Source organism: Ptychodera flava, chromosome 4 (assembly GCF_041260155.1).
Source record: "Ptychodera flava strain L36383 chromosome 4, AS_Pfla_20210202, whole genome shotgun sequence".
In the NCBI taxonomy this organism is placed as follows: domain Eukaryota; kingdom Metazoa; phylum Hemichordata; class Enteropneusta; family Ptychoderidae; genus Ptychodera; species Ptychodera flava.
The window spans coordinates 30,643,447-30,669,553 of record NC_091931.1 but is presented as its reverse complement, the minus strand read 5'-3'; the positions used below and the strand labels follow the sequence as shown (position 1 = coordinate 30,669,553).

The 26,107-nt window shown below is 38.7% G+C and overlaps 2 protein-coding genes and 2 long non-coding RNA genes across 4 annotated transcripts; 2 read left to right on the top strand and 2 right to left on the bottom strand.

The window, feature by feature from the left end:
- Positions 1-233: 233 nt before the first annotated feature.
- On the bottom strand, positions 234-804 carry LOC139131457 (uncharacterized). The gene is made up of 2 exons (XR_011552127.1): positions 696-804; positions 234-429 (listed from the first exon to the last, which is right to left on the bottom strand). It is a non-coding gene; the product is annotated as an uncharacterized lncRNA (long non-coding RNA).
- Positions 805-814: 10 nt separating this feature from the next.
- LOC139131456 (uncharacterized) lies at positions 815-1,942 on the bottom strand. Its single transcript, XR_011552126.1, has 3 exons — positions 1,848-1,942; positions 1,236-1,471; positions 815-1,006 (listed from the first exon to the last, which is right to left on the bottom strand). It is a non-coding gene; the product is annotated as an uncharacterized lncRNA (long non-coding RNA).
- LOC139131455 (E3 ubiquitin-protein ligase TRIM33-like) lies at positions 1,892-6,192 on the top strand. The gene is made up of 3 exons (XM_070697506.1): positions 1,892-3,013; positions 4,287-4,370; positions 4,645-6,192. The coding sequence occupies exons 1-3, from the start codon at positions 1,892-1,894 to the stop codon at positions 4,858-4,860; spliced, it is 1,422 nt and encodes a 473-aa protein (XP_070553607.1). The 3' UTR covers positions 4,861-6,192.
- Positions 6,193-18,441: 12,249 nt separating this feature from the next.
- Positions 18,442-25,656, top strand: LOC139131453 (E3 ubiquitin-protein ligase TRIM56-like). Its single transcript, XM_070697504.1, has 3 exons — positions 18,442-20,513; positions 24,357-24,440; positions 24,712-25,656. The coding sequence occupies exons 1-3, from the start codon at positions 19,398-19,400 to the stop codon at positions 24,922-24,924; spliced, it is 1,413 nt and encodes a 470-aa protein (XP_070553605.1). The 5' UTR covers positions 18,442-19,397; the 3' UTR covers positions 24,925-25,656.
- The last annotated feature ends 451 nt before the right edge of the window (positions 25,657-26,107 follow it).

Genomic DNA, 26,107 nt, shown 5'->3' with positions numbered 1-26,107 from the left:
GATCATGACGTCACAGTATACAAACTAAACCACATTCACTCAAAGAACCTCCTACTACCAGTCAAGGCAAGGTTCAGAAATTATCCTAGGTAGTTGTAGAACCCACAGAGGTAGTTCTAGAACTAACTCTGGGTGTTCTGGAGGTAGTTCTAGAACCCCCAGATGTAGTTCTAGAACTACCTCTCGGGTAGGAGACACTCAATCACCTGTCACACAGAAACGCAAATACACTGTTCAGTTTGCAGATTTCCATTTATTTCTTGGGTACAATAATTGAATCAGAATGTCATTTTAACAAATTTATGGTAATACTGATTGAGGATGAATCCTTTGCCGACACTGCCGCTGCCGCTGATTCCGTGGCTTTGGTCACACTGTTCACTGATGTACATGACAATTTTCTTGGTGGCTCAGGGGCTTCTCCATGGCCTGATATTATATAGAAAAGACATTTAGTCGATTAGTCGATAAAGTGCAGTACAGCCAAACACGGGTGAAATAAATGCGTTACAAACACCAACCAACCGCTGAACAGAAATGTCCTTCACCCCCCCCCTCCAAACTGTTATGACATCTTACTATCCCAAAAATAACCTCTGTTACATTTCCTAATAGTTATGAGCTCTAATTCATTATGGTTCAGTTCACTACTCTTTGTTTCATTAAAATTTTAAATATTCAACATTTGCTCGTACCTTGCAGAATTCTGCTTACTTTCTCTAGCTGTTCGTCAGATGTGCGCTGGTATGTCGGACAGCGTCGCTACGATGGCCAATCTTTTCGATGATCAACCGCTCATCAATATCGGCATCATACAAGCATGTTGCTGCTGTCGCCCTTAAAGAATGCTTTGTTCGAAACCCAGGGATATCAGCTTCCTTCCTACAGGCGGGCAATAGTACCATGAAGAGCGTTATGACCTAGTTTCTTTGAGCTATACCAACATGTAGCCGTAAGTTTTGCCAGAGGAAATAGGTAGTAACCATCGTCAGGTCTATTTGGAGGACTGATGAGGAAGAATAATAGAAATAAATGTTTACAGTCAACATGAGCATAGTTTAAGTGTATATTCCACGCAAATGTTTCATAAAGTTTACGAGTGGGCACATCAAGATGCCATTAGCCAAATGTAGAGGTTTGATATTAGACTGATACAAGGTGAGAAGTTTCTGTTTGCTGTAAGTTAGAAATCTAACGATATAAATGTGTGAAATACAGAAATGGGTAAAACTTACCATAAATTGCTATAGCGTTCATACAGTCTTACTATACATCTCTCTGGGTTGTGTGCATTCTCGTATGCTCTGGTGACTTTTTGTCGAATTTTTCGACTCGACAATCCTCCCTGCATGGTTAGACTTACTGACATCTTCTCTATATTCCAGATACTTTTTGCCCGATACATCTATTTTCAGTTGTATTTGAGAGTTTTTATGGCGCAGGTTTCTGTGCTCTATACCACCACGTAGAGCTAAGTGCAAAACAAACAAGTAAATTTGAGAAAATTTTTAGAAAAGTTCTAGTCTTTCATTTTTGAGGTGCTAACTGCATTACAGTGCACCTGCCACGACACGTCTATTGTCTTGTAGTTCTGCGTTTTTGTATTTCCATGTGGGCTGTCCGAAGTAAAAATAAACAATGAGAGGCATTTCGCCAATGTTATAACTAGTATGCACACTTACTTGCTGGCTGCAATTCCGATCTGTGCCTACGCGAGCGATATACACGTCTATGGGCTGCGTAGGCGCAGAGCGAAATTGCAGCGAACAAGTAACTGTGTTTGTATAGTACAAGGGTCGTGCCATTAAGTCACGTGACGTGCTTGCCTATCATCCTACTGATCCTACCTGCACCTAGGTGACGTTGCCGAAAAAAACAGTCGACCAACAATATGGCGACAGCAGATATGCCGGACAAAATTGAGGATGAATTCCTCTCCTGTCCAGTTTGTCACGATAGATTTTCCGATCCAAGGGTGTTGGACTGCCTTCATTCGTTTTGCTCACCGTGTCTGGCAAAGTACTTGGAGGTGAGCAAGAAAAAAGAGTATGTGCGAGAGGCGCCAACTTGCCCTGTATGTCACGAGCCATTTGTACTTCCTGCAAGCGGCGTCGAAGGCTTGAAAGGCAACCCTTTCTTGGCTGGCATCTGTGATACTCTCAGAGTGTATCATGAATCCCTTCAATCGAAATCAGAGATTCCTTGCTCTGGCTGTGACAAGAATATCGCCAACCTGTCTTTGTCGTATTGCCTGCAATGTGGAGAGTTTCTCTGCGCAGGCTGCGTTAAATATCATCGACGAATGAAGGCGACAAAGGAACACCAGTGCATAGAGCGGAAGGACTTCAAAGACATCAAGAGTTGGGCAACATCACGTTCACAGGTCATCACCCTCTGCCAGAAACACAAAGATGAACCAATGAAGCTCTACTGCAAAGAATGTGACGTTCCTGCATGCGTGCTCTGCTCCATTCAAGGTCATAAAGGTCACAGCTTCATCGACGTGGCCCATGCACGGGAGAAATGCAGAAATGCCATCATAGCTCCTTTGAACGACGCAGAGGAAAGGGTGTCGATGATCCAATACTACATCGATGAAGCAAGTAGAGTGAAGCAAAATCTGGAGGAAAACAAGAAAAAAACTTTGACCGATATCGACGCAAGAGCAGACCAACTCATCAAATCGCTAACCAAACAAGTGAGAGGCCACGCGGAGAAGCTGAAGAGAGAAACCAACGAGCGTTACACAAGGAAGGACGAAGTGGTAACCGAGTATAAAGACAAACTTGAAGTGGACCTTAGACGTGCGTCAGATGCATGTGATTACAGCAGAAAAGTACTAGGATATGGAAATAGCGAGGAGATAATAGAGATGAAACAGAAATTGGTAAAAAAACTACAAGTCATCTGTGCTAGTAAGGTGGAGGAATTGAACACGACCGGAGGAATTCAGCTAACCAAGGCAGAATCACAACCTATCATCCAATCAAGTCACATCGGCAGAGTGATCTGGGTAAGTATCTCTGGTAAGGGGCCTATATCCTGCTTATCTTTCTTAATCAGTGTGTTTATTAAAATATTTACTTCTCTCCGTCTTCAATGTTTTTTGCTTAACATTACAACATTACTATCTGTAAGCCGCATTTACACTCTGAATGTTAACCATCATTTCTCACACTGAGTATCTCACTGCGGATTGGTTTAAATCCTGACTTTTAAAAAGGGATTTTCGATAGTGCAGTTGACTCATTGCTGAAATAACCTTAAAGAGGAAATCCTTTCCTTCCATTGATAATGCTCTATAGTTTGCACAGAGGAACAAGGAAATAGGTTTTCAAAGCAAACAGTAATCATCTCGTCTCATCAGTGACATGATCACACTCTGATCATAAGGATAGGACTCCAACAATAGGGAGCATTTCCAAAACTACCCCTCACTGCTTTCAATTGCACTAAAACCAATTCAATGCTTGTCAATGTACTTACCGACTTTGTTGATGACGTTTCCAAGATTCTTTTCTGTCAAAGTTGTGTGAATGACGTCAAATTCTATTAAAGGTAGAAATCGCCTCGGGGACAGGTATTCGAAGCTCTTGGGGAGAAATAAGTTTTCACTGCCGAACGGGCCTTTTGGAAAATCAGAAATGTATTATTACTTATGAATTCAATGCAGGGATGTTGGCCATTTTGAATTTTAGGTGTCGTTCTAAGATTATTTGTTTCTCTGTAACAAAATGTATCACGTTGAAAACTTTCTTTATTTGAAAAAGGAACGATTTAAATTTAAATTTTCTCTGACGCAAGTTGTAGTTAAAAGTTCAGACCTTTAATTGGAAAGGCATACCTTATCTCCTTGTTCTAAAATACAAGGAAGGTCATGGAGGAATAACTCGCCTCTGTAGAACCTACCTTTATTTTCTATGGAACATGTTTATGGTTTCAAAGTTCTTGTGTGGCTTAAATTAACCCCTTGATATATCATCGATGTTGGAATTCGTAGAAAATGATTACTGTACAGAGCTTGCAATTCATCATAAAGAATGTTTGTGATCACAGACAAGATCAAATACTACCTGCGTTAAGTATTAACGGCCGAGGTATTTGGCAAGTTTGACGTGGGTGCAGTTGTTTGTGTTATGAGAAGGGGCAAAGTCCAGTAAGGCAAAGTTACTCTGAATTGGTGTTGCACTCGGATATGGGAGTTACAGGTAGACATTAAACATATCAGATAGAAACAATTGTTCTGAAAAGTACTGAAGACATTTTCCTCGATATTCTTTCTACAGAATATGGGCGAATCTGAATTTCCTAAAACAGTGAACGTCGGTGATCGAGTTGAACCAAGCATGGGTTGGATCTTGGATAATCAGGTATGTCGTTCTGACGTTGGCATAGCAACGCACTACCAAAGGCCTCCATGACAGATATCAAATTGACTTATGACTAACAACTGAAAAAAAATCAGTGTTTACTGCTATCGGCGCGATCAGACCTATATTTCAGTAAATATTTCTTTCCCTGTATTAATAAGAGTTGCATGTGTGAGGGCAAAGCATCCTTTCTGGTCATTATAGCTAATTTAGAAAGACGTATTTCGTAAAAGGAGGACTGAGAAATAGTTTTTTTCCTGTTATGGCGTTTCAGGGTACAGGAGTGAATCGCAAAGGAACCGTAACATCAAAACTGGATGGTGGATTACGAGTTAAAGTCAAGTGGGACGACGACAAGAAAGAGGGCATCTACCGGTTTGGTTATAACGGGTTTTACGACATCGATCTTGCTGACGAAAAATGCGGTGATAAAAAGTTCACCCTTAAACAAGGGTGGATGTCGTGGATGATTGGTCGGAAGGAAACCTAAGAGGATTCGATGCATGTTGCTGGTGCACAAGTCATTCGATGTGACTTAAAACGCAGTCAGCAAATGAGAAAAGAATGGTGTTACGTTAATCCCGTGCCAGTACTGGAGTTTATATCTTAGCACTGCTTTCAATCGCTTTCATTGTAACTGCAGCAGATTTTTCTTAGAGCAAGTTTGTTAATATTGGAGTGTGTCGACTTAGATGTTTACACGTTATCCGTCCGTCCCTCCTCTCGTTTATTTGTCAGCATTCCATATAATTCCTCTTCTGTCCATTAGTCTCTCTTCCGTCCGTTCGTCCGGTTATTCGTCCGTCCATATAAAGAATTACTGAATATTGTGTTACAATAATTGAACTTAGTGTTGTTTTCCTATGACCACTGTGTCTTTCCGTGGCATTAAAATTGGAATTCTCGATGCATTAGCCGAAATTTATAGTCAATCAGGGATCTCTATACGATCCAATACGTTTGTCAATAACTAGAGCGGTGAATCGAGAAATTCACACCGCACAGAAGCTGCAATACTTTCAATTTTATCAGTATAACGGGTTTCATTAAAGAGTGAGTGAAGTTGAGGATTTCACTAGCCGTCAGCGCAAATCTGTGTTTTGCCAACGATATTACTACATCAATATTTACTCCGTAAGAAACTGAGCTATGTGTATTTTTATGCACACCAATCGTGTTCTAGCATAGGTATCGGTGGTTTCTTTAATATTGACGAAACGAATTTCAACTATTAGAATTAAATCAAGATTTTGGCATTGCAATGATATAGTCAGATGTTTTTCTGTCTATGATTGTTGACAGTCTTTAAATTTTTAGGCTGCGTTCACAAATAACGGTTAGGGGGGCCTTGAGGAATAGTGATTGAAATCTTATTTTTTTCAGATCCCCCCTCGATACTTTCAAAACTTTTCAAGTACCCCCTCGATACCTTAAAACATTTCCAAGTTTTCAAAATTATCATATAGCCACATATTTATTAGGGATGCACGTAAAGAAAACTAATAAACATGTGTTTGGCGACTCTGCTCGCAATGTTCGACACTACCTGTTATTAGCAGTTTGCAGAGCCATAAGGCAAGCGCTTAAATTGATTCATTTTAAAACACATCAGTGGACATTTTTGATTTATGAGTTAAAAGCCGACTTAGGTTAATCTATCTCGATCTGGCAAGGCACCAGCTGAAGATCACACACAATGACGATCATGAGAGAGTATGCAAATTGTGAATTTCTGGCTTCATTAGATGCTACTTTTAAGTTTTACAAAATTGATTATACTGAAAGGTTACTTTCCATCAAATAAACGTTTCAATCTCGGAAATTTTTGGTGTAATAATGGTAATTTACTGTACAAATTTTTACTTTTGTGTTATGCAGTGACAGTGACACTGCCCGTAGACAGTAGCAGGGCAGTAGCTGTATTAACTTTGATAATTTTGACAATAATTTTGTTCAGTTTATACAACTGCATTCTTGGTCTACTTCCTACAGCGAATTGAACTTTCCAGTATTCAGCTTGCAAACCACAGCCTGTGAATATATACCCTGCATTTGTATCATTGACTTTCAGTCTGGACTCTAATTCAATTATCATCCAATATTCATGTATGCAAGCTTTTGTAAACAAACTGAATATTGTATGTTTCAGCATGCTATAGGGAGACAGCAAGAAAACTGTCTTAGATATACTGCATAGAAATATTGAAAAAAATATCAACAGTTGCAGCTTCTGCCCCGATACTAGGCCTACGTGTTTGTTTTCTTACAAAAATTCATACAGTTTTAGATTTTTTCGAGAAATGTGACTAAATGTGACAAAATGGTTCTACATTTTGTTTAATTGTTACTAAAATTGCAACAATTGGATGACGTCAAAGTGTTATCAAATTTTCATTGAATTACCACCAAACCTTCGGATCGTAAAAAAGGGAACCCAAAAAATTTTAAGATACCTCTATAGGCAGAGCAAAACTTTCAAATCCCCTCTTCTACCCCAAAAATTTTCGAATCCCTCACCCTGAATTCCTCCAGCCTCCTGACTGGTTTTTTGTGAACGCAGTTTACTATATGAATAAATGTTATCTAGGCCATCGCCAACGAGTTGAATACAACTTGTTGATGTTGTGTGATAATATAATCAATAAATTGCAACAGTGCGGACGATGTCACGGTTTCAGCAACTTGAATTCGCTGACCTTGGTTAGATGATCGGGAACTTACGCACAGCTTATTGGTCACAGTAAAAAATGTAATCACGTCTTCACACAGGCGAATTGGAAATGATCATTGGTTTTCAGCCGAACAGGCAACATGGTAAATAACACAATATAAGCGGCGATGCTGTTGATTAAAGATGATCGACATTGCTTTAACCATCTACCATTGAGCGAGATTAAAGTCTATATGCCAACGACATGTAAGTCTTCCACATATAATTAGATTTAAGGGATTGTATGCTTGGTGCAAAAACGTAATTTCAAACCCTCATATAAAGCTTAATGAGAAAGCGTGTAGACCAAGATATTGACAAGTCTTCCTTCAGTCTATTATGCATTTTATGACAACCTTGTTGTCCGTGAACTAATGGCCATTCGAAAGATTTGACACGAAATCGTGATCCCTTTGAAGGCCAAAGGTGCGTATCAGTGTGCATCCACCTTTGCACGTTCAACAGCCTATTAACGCGTGTTGCCGTGATCGGTCTAAATCTAGGGCTCGGTGAAATGTTGCGCCCTTTATGGTAAACACATTATACACACACTATGCCAGTGTGCCCTTTCCAGTGAACACACATTTATATCCATGAGATGTAATGAATGTACAGTGGGACAGCAATTCTCTTCATAGGATCAGTGTGATAATTTTTTTAAATTGTGTAAAAAACAATCTGAAAATTTGTATTTATTAAAAAGTTGGAAAATGTAAAATGTGACCCTACCCCAGGCTAAGTTTGCAAAATGTGACCCTCCCCAAGAGCAGGTCTGTAAAAAAAGACCTTCCCAAAACTCCCCTGGCGCATCCTCCTCATAATAGCTGAAAGCTACCTTACCTTAATGTTATGAAATCTGGAGAAAAGCGATTCGCATGGAAAGACCAAATCTGCATGGTGAATATAATATATCTGGGCCAATGAGGGCGCCTTTTCAAAGCCATGCGAATCTAGGTTTTTCCAACACAGGAAGGTAGGCTGACCAAAGCCGACTGATGCACGTTTCTCAAAATAATGTAATTAGTATCATAGTAACGGACGCATTTCATTGTTTTCAAACCATAGGCTTATTCAATAGAGACGTCGATATGGACGCAATGTCCCCGAGCACAACGTTTTTAATTTCGACCAGTAAGTTCGCAATTCGCAATCGGAGGTCAGAAAGAAGCTGTTTGGCTAAGTACCACATTCAAGAAGGTCAAATGTAATGGTTAACATAATTATACAAACTAAGACTCTGTGTGTTCCTAAAGGAATCATTGTACAGTTTGCGGAAAGGACACTGAAAACCGGGACTTCCCCCTGTCATCCTCCTGGGCAATATCCACATTAAATCAGTTTGCATTTCACACGAGTGTTTCATTACAAGACCTACAACACTTGCAAGGTCCATTTTGCAAGTTCCATGCCTACGTGTTCGACCAGAAATAGGAGTAAAATCAAGCATTTATTACAAACGATAAGAATCAATACGCTGCGATCATATCCACCGAGAATGTGCATATTTGCAGAAATATCTATTTATCGTACAGACCATCCTGCAAAGGTTGGTTTCAGTTATTTTCTCCAATTTACTCGGTAATCGTTATTGCTATTCCCACCATGTTTTGGAAAGGTCAGGCTGAGTTTAACATGTGCCAGCTTATAGGTTTGCTCTACTTGGTCCCATCTCTTTATTCTTAATTCTGCATAAAGGTCAATGATCAGGTTAGGATTTGTTATCGATTTAGATTGGAGATGCGGACCTTGAGAAATCAAACAAATAAGTAATTGATCTAATGGTAGATACTTGTCTGAACATGCATTCAAAACAAACTGCCATCACACTTCAAACCTCGTTGTCCAAAATCCGTATGTTCATCCCTGCAACACTCGATGTGATTTCCATATTTCGAAAGCCCTCCGACGTTATAATATACATGAACGCACACAATCAGGACTCCCATAGATAGCCATGTCGAGCATGTGAATACCCTACATGAGAAAAGTAAACGCTCGCCGAGCAGTTGACCTAAAACGCGTCTCGGGGACAGATTTTCGGACTCTCAAACTTCTACATTTTTTTTTCTGATATACCACTTGTTGGGGTTCATTTTAAAGTTCTTGGTGAAATAAAACATTTTATCGGCTTAGTTTTTCCGATATTCGAAATTTTGTTTTTTCATAGAATTAATGGTATGGCAGCCATTTTGAATTTTAAGTATCGGTAAATCTTGGGTTATTTGTTTCTCTAGTACCAAAATTTGCACGGTGACCCCAGAATTTTATTCTTGATTTTAAAGGGACAATAGCTGTAACTTTCGATGATTATCTGATGTTTACTCTTTGTATTAATTTCAGCATCTTGCTCACTCTCTGTAACCTTTTATAATGTCACACTTATCAGCATGGCCAATCAATTAATTGCTGGCAAATGAATTTTGGTCAAGACTGAAATTTAACGTCAACACTGTCAGTGCACTTTTACGTATAGTACACTTACTGTTAAGAAGCTGAACAAGGGGTATTTGAACGTGCTTTTGGGAGTTGAACGAAAAACTGGAGTAAATACACGGAGCAATCATGTTAAACTAAATAATATGAAATAAATAGAAACAATAATAATATAGAACTGTATGTAACAACAAGTGTAGCCCTTTTCTTGAAAGAACATCTCCATAAAAATACCAAAAAATTCACTGACCGAAGCAGACTATGGCTACAGAATAATACAAAAGACGACCATGTTGGCTTTTACTCTATCAGGATAAATACAGCCCCCCTCTTCAAAGTCTGACAAAGAACTGATGTCTGTCAAGAAACTAATTGAACCAGGCTATGGTGGTAAAGTAAATAAAATGACAAGTTGCAATGAAGTACAAAATAAACAAGAAAAAACACTTTCTCATGGTCTTAACCATGAAGGACACAAAGCCCCTTTTTATACAAAGAGCCTCTCTAATAAATATTTAAAAACACGATTGGAAGTAATTTGGAACCATTGGATCAGCGTTTTTTTTTCAAATTTCTCCAAAGTATTTGATGTCCTATAGCTGATTGTTGCAATATTCAAAATTACGTATAAAAGCCAGTGTATAAAGTAAAAAGAAAAGCAGATAAGCCTACATTTGCAGCAGAAACCGACATTACTTCACCATCCAACTATCCCAAATTAGTTCCAATCGTATTTATTAAAAGGACAGGGGCTGCAATTTTGATGGTAAACACGATTGGAACTAATTTGGGATAATTTGATTTTCATATTTTGCAAATTTCTCAAAAGTTCTAGGTGCCATATAGCTGAATGTTGCAATATCGCAAATTACCCATAAAAACAAGTGTGTAATATAAAAAGAAAAGCAGAATAGATAACATTTGTAGATTAAATCGACATTACTTCACCATTCAATTATCCCAAAATAGTTCCAATCGTGTTTTTAATTTACTTTGCAAGCAACAAATGTATTTGAATAAATACGTGAAAAATGAACCTTTTCCATATAATAATATTAGTTTCTGGCATTCTATGAAATGTGAGAGTGCTGGTGAATTGAAGGGAAAGTTGACATGTTTAATTTCATCCTATATGTACCTAGTCTTGTATCATCTTCGGTTTTCTTGACGTTAACCGCGTTTAGCATTTTGCACTGTTGTTCCCAACCTGGTACCAGATAATCAACCTGGGACATTATTCAGCTGACTTACCCTGGAAGTCAATCAGAGAATATGATCCTCTGTTGATTGGATTTATGATTGTAGTAATGGCAGGGGCTACCAATAACTTATGATAATCAGAACTACACCTCATTGATCATATCATTACTGGTATATACCACGAGTAGAAACACATGATCTGTTGTTGACTTCCATGGCAAGCCCTGTTGCATTATCCTCTCAGTATGCTTTCACTAGTATAAGATTGTGAACTATAATGCAAAATATTAGATATTGTGTTTGACAACATCAAACCGACTGAGGACAGATACTTGATTAATGTGTAACACACTGTCCGCAAATTTCTTCGCTTCGATAAAGTGTGTATGTGCGATGTATGATAATGAGCATGCGTGCGTCAGTGCTTCACGAACTCTACAACGTTTTGAGCGGTCTCAGTCAGAAAAATGTAACAACTTAGCCGGCTATTGAACCACTCTCTTTTGGGAGTGGAGATTTAGCCGAGTGGTTCTGTCTGTGGCCTCTCAGCTAGGCGACTGATGCCGTATGTTGTGGGTTCGAATCCGATTGAAAACTATCCGAATTGACTTACAAGCTTTATTCTAAAGTTTTCACACTTTACAAGTTGTATGTAATTAGTAAAAAACAAAAAGAACACTGATTCATCGATTACTTCAAATAATTAAAAAAATTAACAATGCAGTCAAGGACTGTATCTTCCTACACGTAAAACGCATGTGGTGAAAAAAGCAACACTGGGCAAGACGAACTATTCTGATGGTGAATCTATCCTCTGAACTTAATTTTTTTCCAATTTTTCCAAGTCTAATCAACACATTACAGAGGTTCAAACTACAAAGAACACTTCAACACTAAAACTCTAACTAGGTGAATGACTGCAGCTGTAGACTTCCACACATTTTGGCTGAAGGTTCCACCCCTATGTTCCGACATCCCTAAGTTCCGACATTCCTATGTTCTGACACCCCTATGTTCCGACACATACATGTAGTATATGTCAAAAATATTTATATTTGTAAGATCCTTTTGGAAAATTCCATGTTCAGAGGGACGGTGTATAGTGCTACCATATTTAAGTATTTTATGCCCTATTTAAAACATAAGTACAGAAAAATATATCAATTAGAGCTGTCTTTTAAAAATTGTGCTCACGAGGCCTTTTCTGAAGATAACATCGAAACTTAGTAATTGAACTATAAACCATAATTTATCCATGTGAAACTATCATGCAGAAATGACATCACATCCGAAAGAGGTGATTAAAATTAATCAAACGAATCAATTTTATGATGTAAACAGGACTGAACTTGTCACCTGTTTCTGGACAGAATTTACTTGCTCCATGAGATTGTGATACATGTATATAGATTTTGGGTTGAATAAATTTAATTTCGAACACTGAAAGTGTCGTTTAAAGTATTTTCAAGTACATCTAATTTTTAAGTGGGACCGGAAATGTTTTAACTGGGTAGAAATGTACACCCTCCCCCTAAACATGGACTTTCGATAGGATTTTACACATTCTAATATTTTTTGGCATATACCATGTGTCGGAACGTAGGAATGTCGGGACATAGGGATGTCGGAAAATAGGGATGTTGGAAAATAGAGTTGGATTAGGGACTGGACATAAATTACAGGGGGGGGGTGGGCCGGTGTTTTTCGAAAAACCGCTGCGTGAAAAATAGTGACCCTTCAAAAGTTCATGCACAAAAATTAGTGACCCTCCCCCTTATCCGTGCATGAAAATAAGTGACCCTCCCCTGTTACTCAATACCCCCCAAAAAAACCCGCAATGTGTTAAAGACCCCCTTCTGACTTGCTATACTTTTTAAGTCGCCCTCCCGAAAGGAAGGCAAAATGTGGCCGATATAACGCGTTGTCCAAAAAATAAGGAAGGCAAAATGTGGCCGATATAACGCGTTGTCCAAAAAATATCAAATCATATGTGTGTTATTCATGTAAATGTACTTTGCTTGAAGTGGCAGGTAAAAAGTGCATGCCTGTACAAAAAATGTAATTTTTAGATTTTATCGATAATGTTGATTCACTATACATGTAGTCGACTACCGGTATAAGAAAACTACGAACGTGTATTTTCCAGTATAAAACTAGCTATATCTGTTCATATACAGATGTTTAATAACTGATATAGATATACTTGATTAGCATGGGTTGTTTACAAGTGCACATGTGAACAAGATATTTGATTTTGGAATTTCTGTCAAAATGTTGATCCACTATACATGGGAGTCTATGACAAAACTATACATGGGAGTCTATGACAAAACTGTCAAAAAATTTCAGAATTAAAAATTTGCACTATTTGTGCATATATGGACCCTGAATAATTGACATAATTGTGCTTGATTAGAAGAGGGTGGTAAAATGTGCATCTGTGTACAATAACTTTGTTTTTGGAATTTTGCATAAAATGTTGATCCACTATACATGGGAGTCTATGACAAAACTGTAAAAAAAAATTTTCAGAATTAAAAATATGCACTATTTGTGTATATATGACCCTGAATAATTGACATAATTGTGCTTGATTAGAAGAGGGTGATAACACTTGCATCTGTGTACAATAACTTTGTTTTTGGAATTTCGCATGAAATGTGGATCCATTATACATTGTAGTCTATGAAGAAACTATGAAAAATTTTTTTAAATACAAAACTTGGCAAATCTGTGTATTTATGTATGCTTGATTATTGATATTTATGTTCTTGATTAGACTAGAGTGGTTACAAGTCCATGTGTGTGCAAGAAATTTGATTTTGGAATTTCACCGAAATGTTGATTCACTATACATGGCAGTCTATGGTGAAACCCTATGAATAATTTTTTTCCAATACAAAAATAGGTAAATCTGTGCATTTATGTACACTCGATTATTGGTATTAATGTTCATGATTAGACTAGAGTGGTTTCAAGTCAATGGTTGTGCAAGAAATTTGATTTTGGCATATCACTGAAATGTCGATTCACACAATACATGGCAGTCTATGATGAAACTATGAATTTTTTTTCCAATAAATCTGTGCGTTTATGTACACTTGATTATTGGTATTAATGTTCATGATTAGACTAGAGTAGTTTCAAGTCAATGGGTGTGCAAGAAATTTGATTTTGGAATTTCACTGAAATGTCCATTCACTATACATGGCAGTCTATGATGAAACTATGAATAATTTTTTTCCAATACAAAACTTGGTAAACCTGTGCATTTATGTACACCTAATTATTAGTATTAATATTCATGATTAGACTAGAGTGGTTTCAAGTCCATGGTTGTGCAAGAAATTTGATTTTGGAATTTCACCAAAATGTTGATTCACTATACATTGTAGGCTATGAGGAAACTACAAATAACTCATAGGTTATCTGATCCTAAAGTTGTTCGACCTGAAGCTTCCAGTTGTTATTGATGACACTATGCACTATTCTGAACAGTTTGTATTCTGTCAATGTCCTCAAAAAATTAAAAAATGTACATACAGCGACATGAACGTTTGACACCGACCTATACCCAATGTATTGTCAATGGGAGAATGATGTCAAATAAGTAATCTCCCAAATTGTTATTGAAAGAGTCATTATAGGGGACAGTTATGCACAATAGTGTTGAATAAGTAGAAATCATGACAACTTAAATCAATGTGGCTGCTTGGATCATCAATACATTGTTTATTGTACTTGGCCTCAGCCCAAGTACATTTGTTTTCATTCCGTGGGAAAAAACTCTGTAAGGTATAACCATTTCTGGCTGAGACCAGGGAGGGCAAAATGTCTTGGCTTCATCTTTCTTGGCATAATAATGGCGTAATGATGTTAACTGAATGGAAGTGCTGCTCTCAGCCAGTCTTGAATAAGTGAGATGTGAATATTAATGCTTCTCTATCTGAGTTTTTGCCACAAAATCTTCTGAATATAATCAAAATGTGCATCGAAATGCAACAATTAATGCACCCTCCGTTTCCTAGACGATGGCACGACCCTTGCTACACCCACTGGACGAGCCAAAGTTGGAGGGGTAATTTCAGTTTGGTCGAACAAGAGGGCTCGAGACCAGAATTTAACATTTAAACATGAAACATGTTTAATCGCTGACAAGATGTGGACTAGTGTTAATCAGAGTAAAAATGTGAAAAGAAAGGTTTTATATCCCGGACACAATGAAAAACATTACGACTGGAAACTGTACCCCCAGTTGAGAATAGTAATGCCCACAGCGATGGAGAACACTTATCCTTGAGCTGAGAAAACCAGACCATCATTTCGAAATAGAGCTGCAGATTCGAGAAGCTCGTTCAAAATAGCTAGGTACACCCCATAAAGGGGGGTTTCGAGTTTTGAGGGCAAATTTCGCCTCCTTCATATAGAAATCGTACGTTTGTTTTTCCAGGAGAACACACCATTTGACACAAAATTTGCATGTAAAGGGGTCGCCAGTAAGCACGTGGTCAAATCTGGCATAAGAAACAATATGAAATGTTGGGTAAAGCCAGTCCAAAATAAACTGATTTGAACTTTGTGTTTTGTAATTTATACCACTGCAGTAACATTACCTTTTTTTGACAACATCACACAATGTAATACGTTTTGAAACTGAATACTCCGACGTATTCTGTGTCTCCTTTGCTAAAAAATACGGTATGCCGATTACCATGTAAGGAGATGATGACGTCAAGACAGATTTGTAGTGCGTTTGGTCCTGGATGGTGCACGAAGTTTTGTCGAGGTAGCTTGCGTATTTATTTCCTAAATGGGAGAGATTAGGGTCGATCTAAACGAAGGCCGAAGAATGTTATGATACTCTAAGCGAGCTGAACTCTAACGCGAATGGTTGGATAATTTGGAGGATGTCTAGAACCGGGGTCTAGAATGATTTCGTCTCATTAAGATTATTTGGCGGTCAGTATTGAATTTCAACTGCGTCACAAGTTTGCGAAATGAGTATTCCGTCGAACGGTCAACGAACGATGTTTTAGAATCCGGAGACATGGCACATTGCATTTTTATTTTAGTATTTTATATTTTACAAAAGATTTAAGAAGCAATGATTTTGTCGAAAATTCTGAAAAAAATATAGGAAGATTTGATCGCGAACACATTTTCACTTGGGGTCAACTAGCCCTGCGTACGATGCTGTGTGTTCCGCTACAGCTAATCGATCGCCCCGCTCACCACAGCCCTGCAAAGACCCGTACGTATGTCGGTGACTTCAAATCCATTTTGGGACTCCACGTAAAAAGCCAAATTACTGCCGAAATTCAGCGTTCTTGGGCCCAAGTCGTATCCCACCTACCTCAGCTACTCGATCGCTTCCAAAAATGACAGTCTTTTATTCACTTCTCGTAAATAACCGTCGATGTCGGCAACTCTCTCGCTAGCCCTGCGTACGATGCTGTGTGTTAGCTGTAGCACATAGCATCGTACGCAGGGCTAGGGGTCAACCGGATGCGCTATTTTGCGGGTTGCGGGTTGCGGGCATGAAAAATGTGTGTTTTTTTATATCATTTTCGCCCTTCTCACACTTCAGATTAGTTCAACCGCCGATAAAAGCACAATTTTCAAATCGTTTTCAACGCCGTTTCAAATAATTTTATTGTGGTGAACACGATTATAGTCCTAGGAAACTTTTCAAAGTCACGCTGGATCAAATGCTTGAAGGGGCATACCGGCATGGAGCGACTATCATACTGCAGGTGCAAGTCATACGTTCATGATATTAGGAGATAAATTATTGAGAGCTGCAGAACACAAACTCATCCAAAAATATTCCTATTAGATCGATTCCTGAAAATAAGGCAACGCACCGGCGTGTTTTTCCCACTGAAATTCTCGCGTAAAATGTTAGCAGAATGTCGTTCTCTGAGGTCGCGACCTCGCTTGAACCGAAACGGCAAAGTAAACTAAGTCCTTTGTTGTACGTCTTTTTCTTTTTAAAGATTTCATGAAAAATACACGGCATTTACAATACACATCACTTCTACGCTTTTTTAAGTCAAATCTTTCCTTATGCATTGCATTTAACTAGGCATTGTTTAATTTTCTGTATGAGTTGCCCTGGAACCGAATTGTGAATGGATGCATTACAAAGAATTTACTTCCTATGGCCTGATACTAGAAATGTAACAATTTTCATTCCGCGATAAGTGGCGACATTTCCGAGGCGCGATTTTTTTTTGTCAGTCTGGTATTACGTATATTTCTCACTCACATCCATGGCAAGAAAGAAAAGTGATTCAGATCCCTAATTATTTGTAATGGCCAGGCAGCTCGGAATAAATAAATTGGTCCTCGGAATCGCCGCTTTTAGTTTAGCAGATTTTGATTTTTTTCAGAAACATGACGTATTTTCAGCCACTTGGTTTGGTCTGTTATAGCATCTTTAGTCCAAAAAATCAAGTTCACAGCATTGATGTTTCAACAGCCTTCAAATATACAGTATTACGTTAAAATACACCATATAGTAGTGTTTCATTAATTTTAACCATCTTGACCTGATGATGGTGAAATACGGACTTCGCAGAAAAGGGATACTGTACGATAGACCTGATCATCATTATTGATAATAGACACATTCTAAGGTTTTATTTCTTATATACTAATGCCATATTACATATATTAGAAATCTAGCCATAATTCTAAAAACCCGCAGCCCGCAGCGGCCCGCAGCCCCAACCCCCACTTTAGCAGATACCGGGGTCAACATGGGGTCGCAGCCATGTTGCCTAAAAACTTATTTCTGTCTGCACTCAAAACTCAAAAATGTCGGATATGAACCTGAAAAATCGATGCAATTTCGTCAAAATTCGGCGAAATTTCAGCCTATAGACAAAATGTCATCTAGGTAAGGTAAATTTACTGAAATTTGATCGACAAATAATCCTGAGCTTGAACGCGACAGCTCGCCTTCTCCGGGAAGTCAAGCATCCAGCTGCCCATACACAGTTGCCCATATGGCCAGGTTTATGAGATTGTTTTCAAGCGAGCGAGCCAATAGAGCTAGAGCTCTGATTTTTGGTATATAGGAATAACTTAGCAATACAATTATTTTGACAAAATGTCACGTGACCTCAATGACCTTTGACCTCAAATAGATATATTTGTCCACAACTCAGTAACCACAAGTGCTACACCCTTCATATTTGGTATGATGGGACACCTTATGACACCACATATTGTACCTCATTAATTATGCGCATATCTAATTCTGAGCAAGCCAATAGAGCTGGATGTCCGATTTTGGTATATAGGGATAACTATAGGGTAGAAATCTAAATATGCCCATCTAAATATTAGACATCTACCATCGAGAACAAAAGAAATTTGCTGTAATTTGAATATTTAAGGAGTTTAAGCAATTTTCACTATAAATAAAGAACCCCTGCCTCAAACTCCACAAAAGTTGCTAGACATATTTTGCCGTTGTCATGCCATTGCTTCGTTTAATAACCAGTTAATCAAATGCCTAATTGACAGGAGGAAATTCAAGACCATATTTGATAGTAGTATATATTGTCCTCAAAATTACTCTATCACGGCCCAAGTACTCATTGCCTTCAGCAATACTGCCTTGTTATACCTGAAATTTGCGCCCGAAGGGCGCGCCGAAAATGGTAATGGCAGAAAATGAAAGTGCCAGGAGGTATTTTTTCTTTTTTCAGTATTCCATAACGTGCACATGCAATTTCAGCTTTGATGCATGAATAAAGGTGACCCTCCCCCATAGGCTTGCACGAAATTTTATGACCCTTCAAAAATGCTTGCGTGAAAAATGGCGACCCACCCCCAAAAAACACCGGCCCACCCCCCCCTGTAATTTGTGTCCAGTCCCTTAGCGTATGCAGCATGCGGAAGTGAAATCTGCTGAATTTCTGAACATATATATATATATGAATATGAAAACCTAATTGTTCACAAAAACGAACAGGAAAGGCAGGAATCCCATCTCTAACCACCACAGCTATGGACCCACAGCTAACGTATCAGCAGCCATCAATGTGCAATGATTTCTGGGTAGGGTTCAAGTCATGAAGTATGTCAAATGAGTTCAGATAATAATATGAAGAAGGTCAAACAATGTCAAGATAATGTCGAGATAATGTAGTAATCATGACTAAATACTCTGATGTTCGATTTTTCCCAAATAATGCTTCTCAGCGGTAGAATCAACCAAAATATGGAAATATGTACTCGCCAGAGCTGACAGTGTAGGCTGTCATGGCGGCTGCCATCTTGAAAATATCCACGATGCTTTTGCTCATGTGGGGTGTTTAATTGCTCGGCGAGCGCTTTGTTTTCTCATGTGATGTTCGATGAACGTTTATTATTCTCATGCATATGTAGGGTATTCACATGCTCGGCTTGGCACTCTATGGGAGCCCTGACAATACTGTCGACTTTGTATTCTGGTCAAACTGTCCGACATGATTAATATTATAGTTTATCCATAGACCCTAAAACAATCCCTCTTTTTTCAGTGCCTACGGTTTATCAATGCGGGTACATTTCGCATTCCTCAATGTCATCACGGTATGGTATACATAGAAGGGGCGGACCTTTGGTCAGGTGACGTGACATGACGTGCTTGCTTTCCACCTTCGACATAGCCAGGGAAAACAGTCGACGACATGGCTACAGCAGCTGTTCCGGACAAACTTGAGGATGAATTCCTCTCCTGTCCACTTTGTCATGATAAGATGTCCGATCCGAAGACGTTGGACTGCCTCCATTCGTTTTGCTCACCGTGTCTGGCAAAGTACGTAGAGGTGAGCAAGAGAAATGTGCGAGAGGCGGCAAAATGCCCTGTATGTCATGAGCCATTTGTACTTCCTGCAAGCGGCGTCGAAGGCTTGGAAGACAACGTTTTCGTGGCTGGCATCTTTGATACGCTCAAAGTATACCACGAATGCTTAAAATCGCAATCAGAGATTCCTTGCTCCGGCTGTGACAGGAATATCGCCAGCCTGTCTTTGTCGTATTGCCTGCAGTGCGGGTCATTTCTCTGTGCAGATTGCGTAAAACACCATCAACGAATGAAGGCGACGAAGGAACACCAGTGCGTAGAGCGGAAGGACTTTAAAGACATCAAGAGTTGGGCAACATCACGTTCACAGGTCATCACCCTCTGCAAGAAACACAAAGATGAACCAATGAAGCTCTTCTGCAAAGAATGTGACGTTCCTCTATGCGTGCTCTGCTCCATACAAGGTCACAGAGGTCACAACTTCATCGATGTGGCCCATGCACGTGAGAAATGCAGAAATGCCATCATAGCTCCCTTGAACGACGCAGAAGAAAGGGTGTCGATGATCCAATACTGCATCGATGAAGCACTCAGGGTGAAGCAGAATCTGGAGGAAAACAAGAAGAAAACCTTGACCGATATCGACGCAAGAGCAGACCAACTCATTAAATCGCTGACCAAACAAGTGAGAGACCACGCAGATAAGCTGAAGAGAGAAACCAACGAGCGTTACACGAGAAAGGACGAAGTGGTAACCGAGTATAAAGACAAACTTGAAGTGGACCTCAGCCGTGCTTCAGATGCATGTGATTACAGCAGAAAGGTATTGGAATACGGGAAAAGCGTGGATATCATAGAGATGAAACAGAAATTGGTAAATAAACTACAAGTCATCTGCGCTCGTAAGGTGGAGGAACTGAACACGACCGGAGGAATTCAGCTAACCAAGGCAGAATCACAACCTATCATCCAATCAAGTCACATCGGCAGAGTGATCTGGGTAAGTATCTGTGGTATATCTTCTACTTATTTTTCTCAACAGGTGTGTTCATCAAAATATTTAACTTTTCTTTCTGTCTTTAATTTGTTTCGGTTAACATTGAAAAACGTCTCTGTCTGAAAGCCGCATTTAAGGTAATGTGCGCCTCGAAAGTGAAAGACTTGAACTTTTGCTCCAACTTTCCTCAAAGAAACTTTCGACCATTCTCTTACTAATGCAAGAATAAAAATCAGGGGTCACCTGCAAACTTTGGTACTAGAGAGACAAATGTCTTAAGATTTCCCGATATTTGAAATTCAAAATGGCCGCCATCCCTGTGTTAACTCTATGGAAAAAATAAAATTTTGGATTTTGGAAAAAACTAAGACGGTCAAAACTTTTCTTTCATCACGAGCTTTGAAATGGGCCCCCACAAGTGGTAGATCAGAAGAGAATTGATAAAATTTGAAAGGCCGAATATCTGTCCCTGAGGCGCACTCAACATGTATCTAATCTCTGAATGTTAATCATTAGTTCTCATACTCAAATAATTGGAATAAGCTTATAGTTTTTGGAGAATATCACAGAGAAGGAAACACGGCAGTACTGACTATACCTTATAAAACCGCTGATTTTTGTAATTATCACTAACATTTAAAAGACTGTCATACAGTCAAGTAGTGTGAAGTGTACGAATTTACATCAAGTGACGATTTCGAGCAGTTAGACGCTAACGCTCGGAAAAAAATGCGAAATTTTAAGCACAATCGAAGCGTGAGAAGACTTTTTATATGGCACACTTGTGAATAATGAACAGGCCATAAATCTTACAAATAGCTATTATGTTTCAGCTTTGTCAAAACCAGTGAATTTGTGACATCATCCTCAGATTATTATATATTCGATTATCCAGTATTGTGGCCTCAAATGTTCCCTGGCATTGCCAAACTATAAAACAACTGTAACAGTGTACCCACTCCCTACCATAATGGACCCAAGTATATTTTGCCCTTCAGGATGTACTCGGCTTGACCTTATACATTATGTTGTGTAAAGTTTACTTTCGTCCCATTATGGTACAGAAAAGGGATACATTATTGCTTGAGTATTAAATGAAAATCACTGACTGAAAATTTGACAATACTACTCCGTTTTGATTGTATAAAACAATTTATGATGGTAAATCATAAAATTTCACAACACAGTCATTAAAGGAAGTAAAGCGGCTGAAGACAAGGCGTTTCTGAAGGTAAACTTCAGGTCTTTTTATCTTAGGCCATGGTTTTCAAAAATAGGGTAGGTAGGTCGGCGGTGATTTTTTTCTCAAAATATTTTATTTTAAATACGCATTTTTCAGGGGTTCAGGGCGGTCAAACAGTGGCCACAGCATTTCCAGAAAAAAATGTATCATACATATAAAAGGGAAAAGAATAGAAGAGAATACATGCTCGTTAAAGCAAAAATCAAATGCCAAATAACGAACGCGCGATTTTACGGTTTCTTTCTTTCTTTTTTTTACTTCCGTGTTTACGTAGCTCTAAAACGTTTAGGGTCGGCCGGTAAAAAATAGGGTAGGTGGGGTTATCGGAACAGCACAGTTTTTTATTCGGCCTCATGCACAGTACCATGTAGTGCTTCTGCGTGCATATTTGGTCAAAAATTCAAAAGTAGGGGCATCAGTCCAGGTTCCTGACCTGTAAAATAAAGGGGTGTGGTGATCCAGATTTGACCAAGGCAGGCCTAAACCCCGAGTTGACCCTCACCAACTTAGAGTAGTCTGATCTCAAAAGCGTGCTACCTTATGCAAATATTTATGAAAACAAAGTTATTGCACTCAACATGGCGTCATGCCAACCTGAAATGAACTTCATTTTAAGTCCGGCCAAAGAGGAGATTATCACCCGTAATAGTAGACAATAGATGCAGTTTGAGTGTAATTTTGCGTTATCAAAACGAACTAATAATTAAAAGGTAGGGTATCTACTAACGTCCTGAGTTTGGCTACTCAAAAATGCTACTATAACGGTGGCGTTTTTGCAAAATTATACGATGCTGATGTAAGTTTAAAACACGATTGGAGCTGGAGAATTGGGTCTTTTAATTTTTCAAACTAATAAAAAATGCTGAGTGCCCTATAGCTGACAGTTGCAATATTAAAAATTTTCCATAAAAGCAAGTATATTGCCAAAAGGGAATAATGGAATCTTACACCCCAAGGACCTGGAAACAGATTTCTAACACTCTATGGGGATATTTTGTCCCCAAGGAGTGTGAGAAATCTGATCCCAGGTCCTTGGTGTGTGAGATTTTTTTTCTCACATCACCAGAAAATGAATGGAAACATTGAATGTTTAACTGTATCAGCGACTATCCTACTTTGCGCGGTCATCTATATCCCGTGTCACTAACGCGAACTCCGTTGCGAGTTCCACTGCCGATACTTCAACTTCTGCGACGGACGAGATGTCAAACAGAAAAAAAATTGGCCATATGTTCCAAGTGGCCAATGTTCACAAATTATTTGGAAAATTCGACCGCCTTTTGTTAGTCTTTCATTAAAGACGTACAACATTACCCAAAATCGTGACAACGCAGTTATCTGCCACTGTACTCTGACCTGCTTACTTTGTAGTTCCGGTCCTAGTGTTACTCATCGTGCCATTGGATAATATTTTGCGCGTGGAACGAAAGGCTGTTTATAATCCAATCAGAGCTCGTGTAATATGTACTGCAGAGTGTGGGATCGATTTTACCCAAACTAACTGTCGATCACATACTCCCAGTGGCCAGGAATATGAGAAAAACTTATTTGCAGATTAAACCAACATCACTAAACTATCCACTTATCCCAAATTAGTTCCGATCGTGTTAAATTTACCAGATATTTCTATTAATTAGAGTGTTTGTTGATGACATTTCCAAAAACTCTTTACCATTATGTTTTTGCCAAGTTGTTTGAATGATCGTCAAAGTGTATAAAATCTTGGAAAAATAAGGCATATCCAGAAAAACACCCGGTCGTCAATTTTAGGTTTGCTCTTTTTATTTTTTGCTGAGTCATTACGGTCACTGTTAAAACTTGAAAAAATAAAAAAAATACTGCTCTACGGGCACACCCGCCGCCTACAAAAGTTCACACACGGTTAAAATGTTATTTAAATGAATTTCTTTTTTAAAATCGGACTCTAACGATAAAAGAATGACACGGCAAAATTTGAACGACCGCACCCAAAAACAGGAGAGCGGCTCTTCTATACACCTGCTATATTTTCTATGCATCGCGCTTAGGGTTCTAAAGTTATTGTGTAGCTTTTGATTCACTTTGAGATAAGTACCTTTAAATCATCACCATTGAAAATTTATAGCGAAGAATACGGGACAAAGCGTGTTTGTGATAAGGCCGTGAGGCCGGACAAATCGAATATCAACGCGTACTTAATATGTCAACAGCCGCGGTATTTGACAAGTTTGACCTGTGTGCAACGTGTCACGTCTGTCATACATATTCTGTTTGGTTATAGAATAGACCCTCAAATTTTTTCGAAGGTCAATGGAAATGGTAAAAACCTATTAGGTGTTGGTTGGTGTGACTTGCATAATTAATGTTAATTTGCTGATATCCTGAAGTTTGCTGTTTTCAAATGACAGCAATGTTTGTGTCAAGCTAGGTAGACTAGTAAAACATAGTAACTTTCATTTTGTATTGTACTCAATGGTAAATTGGCGAATCAAAGGTCGACAATCGTATATATCAACACGGTCCCTATGTGAAGGAACCGTGTTATCAAGAATACAACTATATTGTGTTGAAAACAATTGTTCTGAAAAGTACTGAAGACATTTCCCTCGATATTCTTTCTACAGAATATGGGCGAATCGGAATTTCCTAAAACGGTGAACGTCGGTGATCGAGTTGAACCAAGCATGGGTTGGATCTTGGATAATCAGGTATGTCGTTATAATGTTTGCATGGACGCCACGCACGACCCATGACCTTCATGACTTATATAAATGGACTGATCGCCAACAAACTAAATTATACATGTTTACAACGGCGCGGATAGGACCACTATTTTCATGGATCAGAAGTATTAAATGAGACTCAGCTTTACGTGTATAGCAGCTAAAAGATAACCTTATTGGCGACTTTACAAATTTTGAACGGTTCGTTTCATAAAAGGGGGACCTGAAATGTTTCTTCCTGCTTTTGTTGTTTCAGGGTGAAGGAGTGAATCGCAAAGGAACCGTAACATCAAAACTGGATGGCGGATTACGAGTTAAAGTCAAGTGGGACGACGACAAGAAAGACGGCATCTACCGGTTTGGTTATAACGGGTTTTACGACATCGACCTTGCTGACGAAAGATGTAACCAAGAAACCAAAAGACCGTCATCATGGATATCGCGGGTGATTGGCAGGAAGGAGACCTAAGATTATGCTGTAGCATGAACTCTGGCACACGTCACTATAGGTGACGTAAAAAGCAATTGGCCAATAAGAATAAGGGTAGTATTACGTTAGATCTGGTTTAGAACTGAACCTTGAATCTGTTACACCGCAAGCCCTCATTTGTAGACTTGGTTTGGGTGCATCTCAGATGTTAAGTTCAGAGACTAGATTTACGCGATGCGATAATATTTTCATTAAATTTAGTATTTTACAATGTAAAACAATGAGAAGTACTACTGTATCGTTTTTAGTCAGGAACATGTGTATGCGTCGCTGAAAATGCAGAAAATTATACTGACCGAGCGATGCTTGCTCATCGTAGGACAAAATATCGTGAATTTTCCTTACGTAAGGTGATAATGCGCAAGAGTTAACTTTGTCCGGGGTTTCTATGAAAACGTTCCCATCTTCATGTTCGCAAACTAAGTTGTGGCCGAGAGAATTCGTGTATATATATATATATGTTTGTGAAGGTCACACTGTATTTTAGCAAGCGTATATGGTTTATTTCAGTGATATTGCCACTAGTACAAGAGCATTTTATCAGCCTGATTTGCACATTACTACATTTTAAGCAATCTTGTTGCATTTTCTATGATTTAGTCAGATCATATACCATTTTCAGGGTCTATGGTCAGATGAACAGTTTTTGTGTCTTGTTTATCTCATTTCAATTATTACGGTGTGAATAAATAATGTAGTCTTGATCATCAACCCTGGATCGAATACAAATTAAAATTTGTGTGGTGCAATGCAAATATGCGAGGGGCGTCAGAGTGTTATATTAATTTAATGGGCTGACCTTGGTTACAATAGTTGGAAACTGATGTACAGCTCATCAGTTTCAAGTCATATTTAAAAAAACCATCCTAAATCTTCGCATATGGGGAATTGGAAATAATCAGTATCGTGCAGCAGAGCAAGCAATATAGTAACAACACAATCTCTTAAGCGTTGATGCTATTAGCTATAGATAATCGATACAGGATCGACCATATACTATTCAGCGAGATTTAAATCTATATACCAATTACATAGTTTAGTACACAGAATTAGATTTCAGTGATGGTATGGCAGGTTACAATTCAAGAACATTTTCAATCAATCACGTAAAATTCTGACAATGTGAAGGGAAAAGTGAGAGTTCCATCAAGCATTCTTTTCT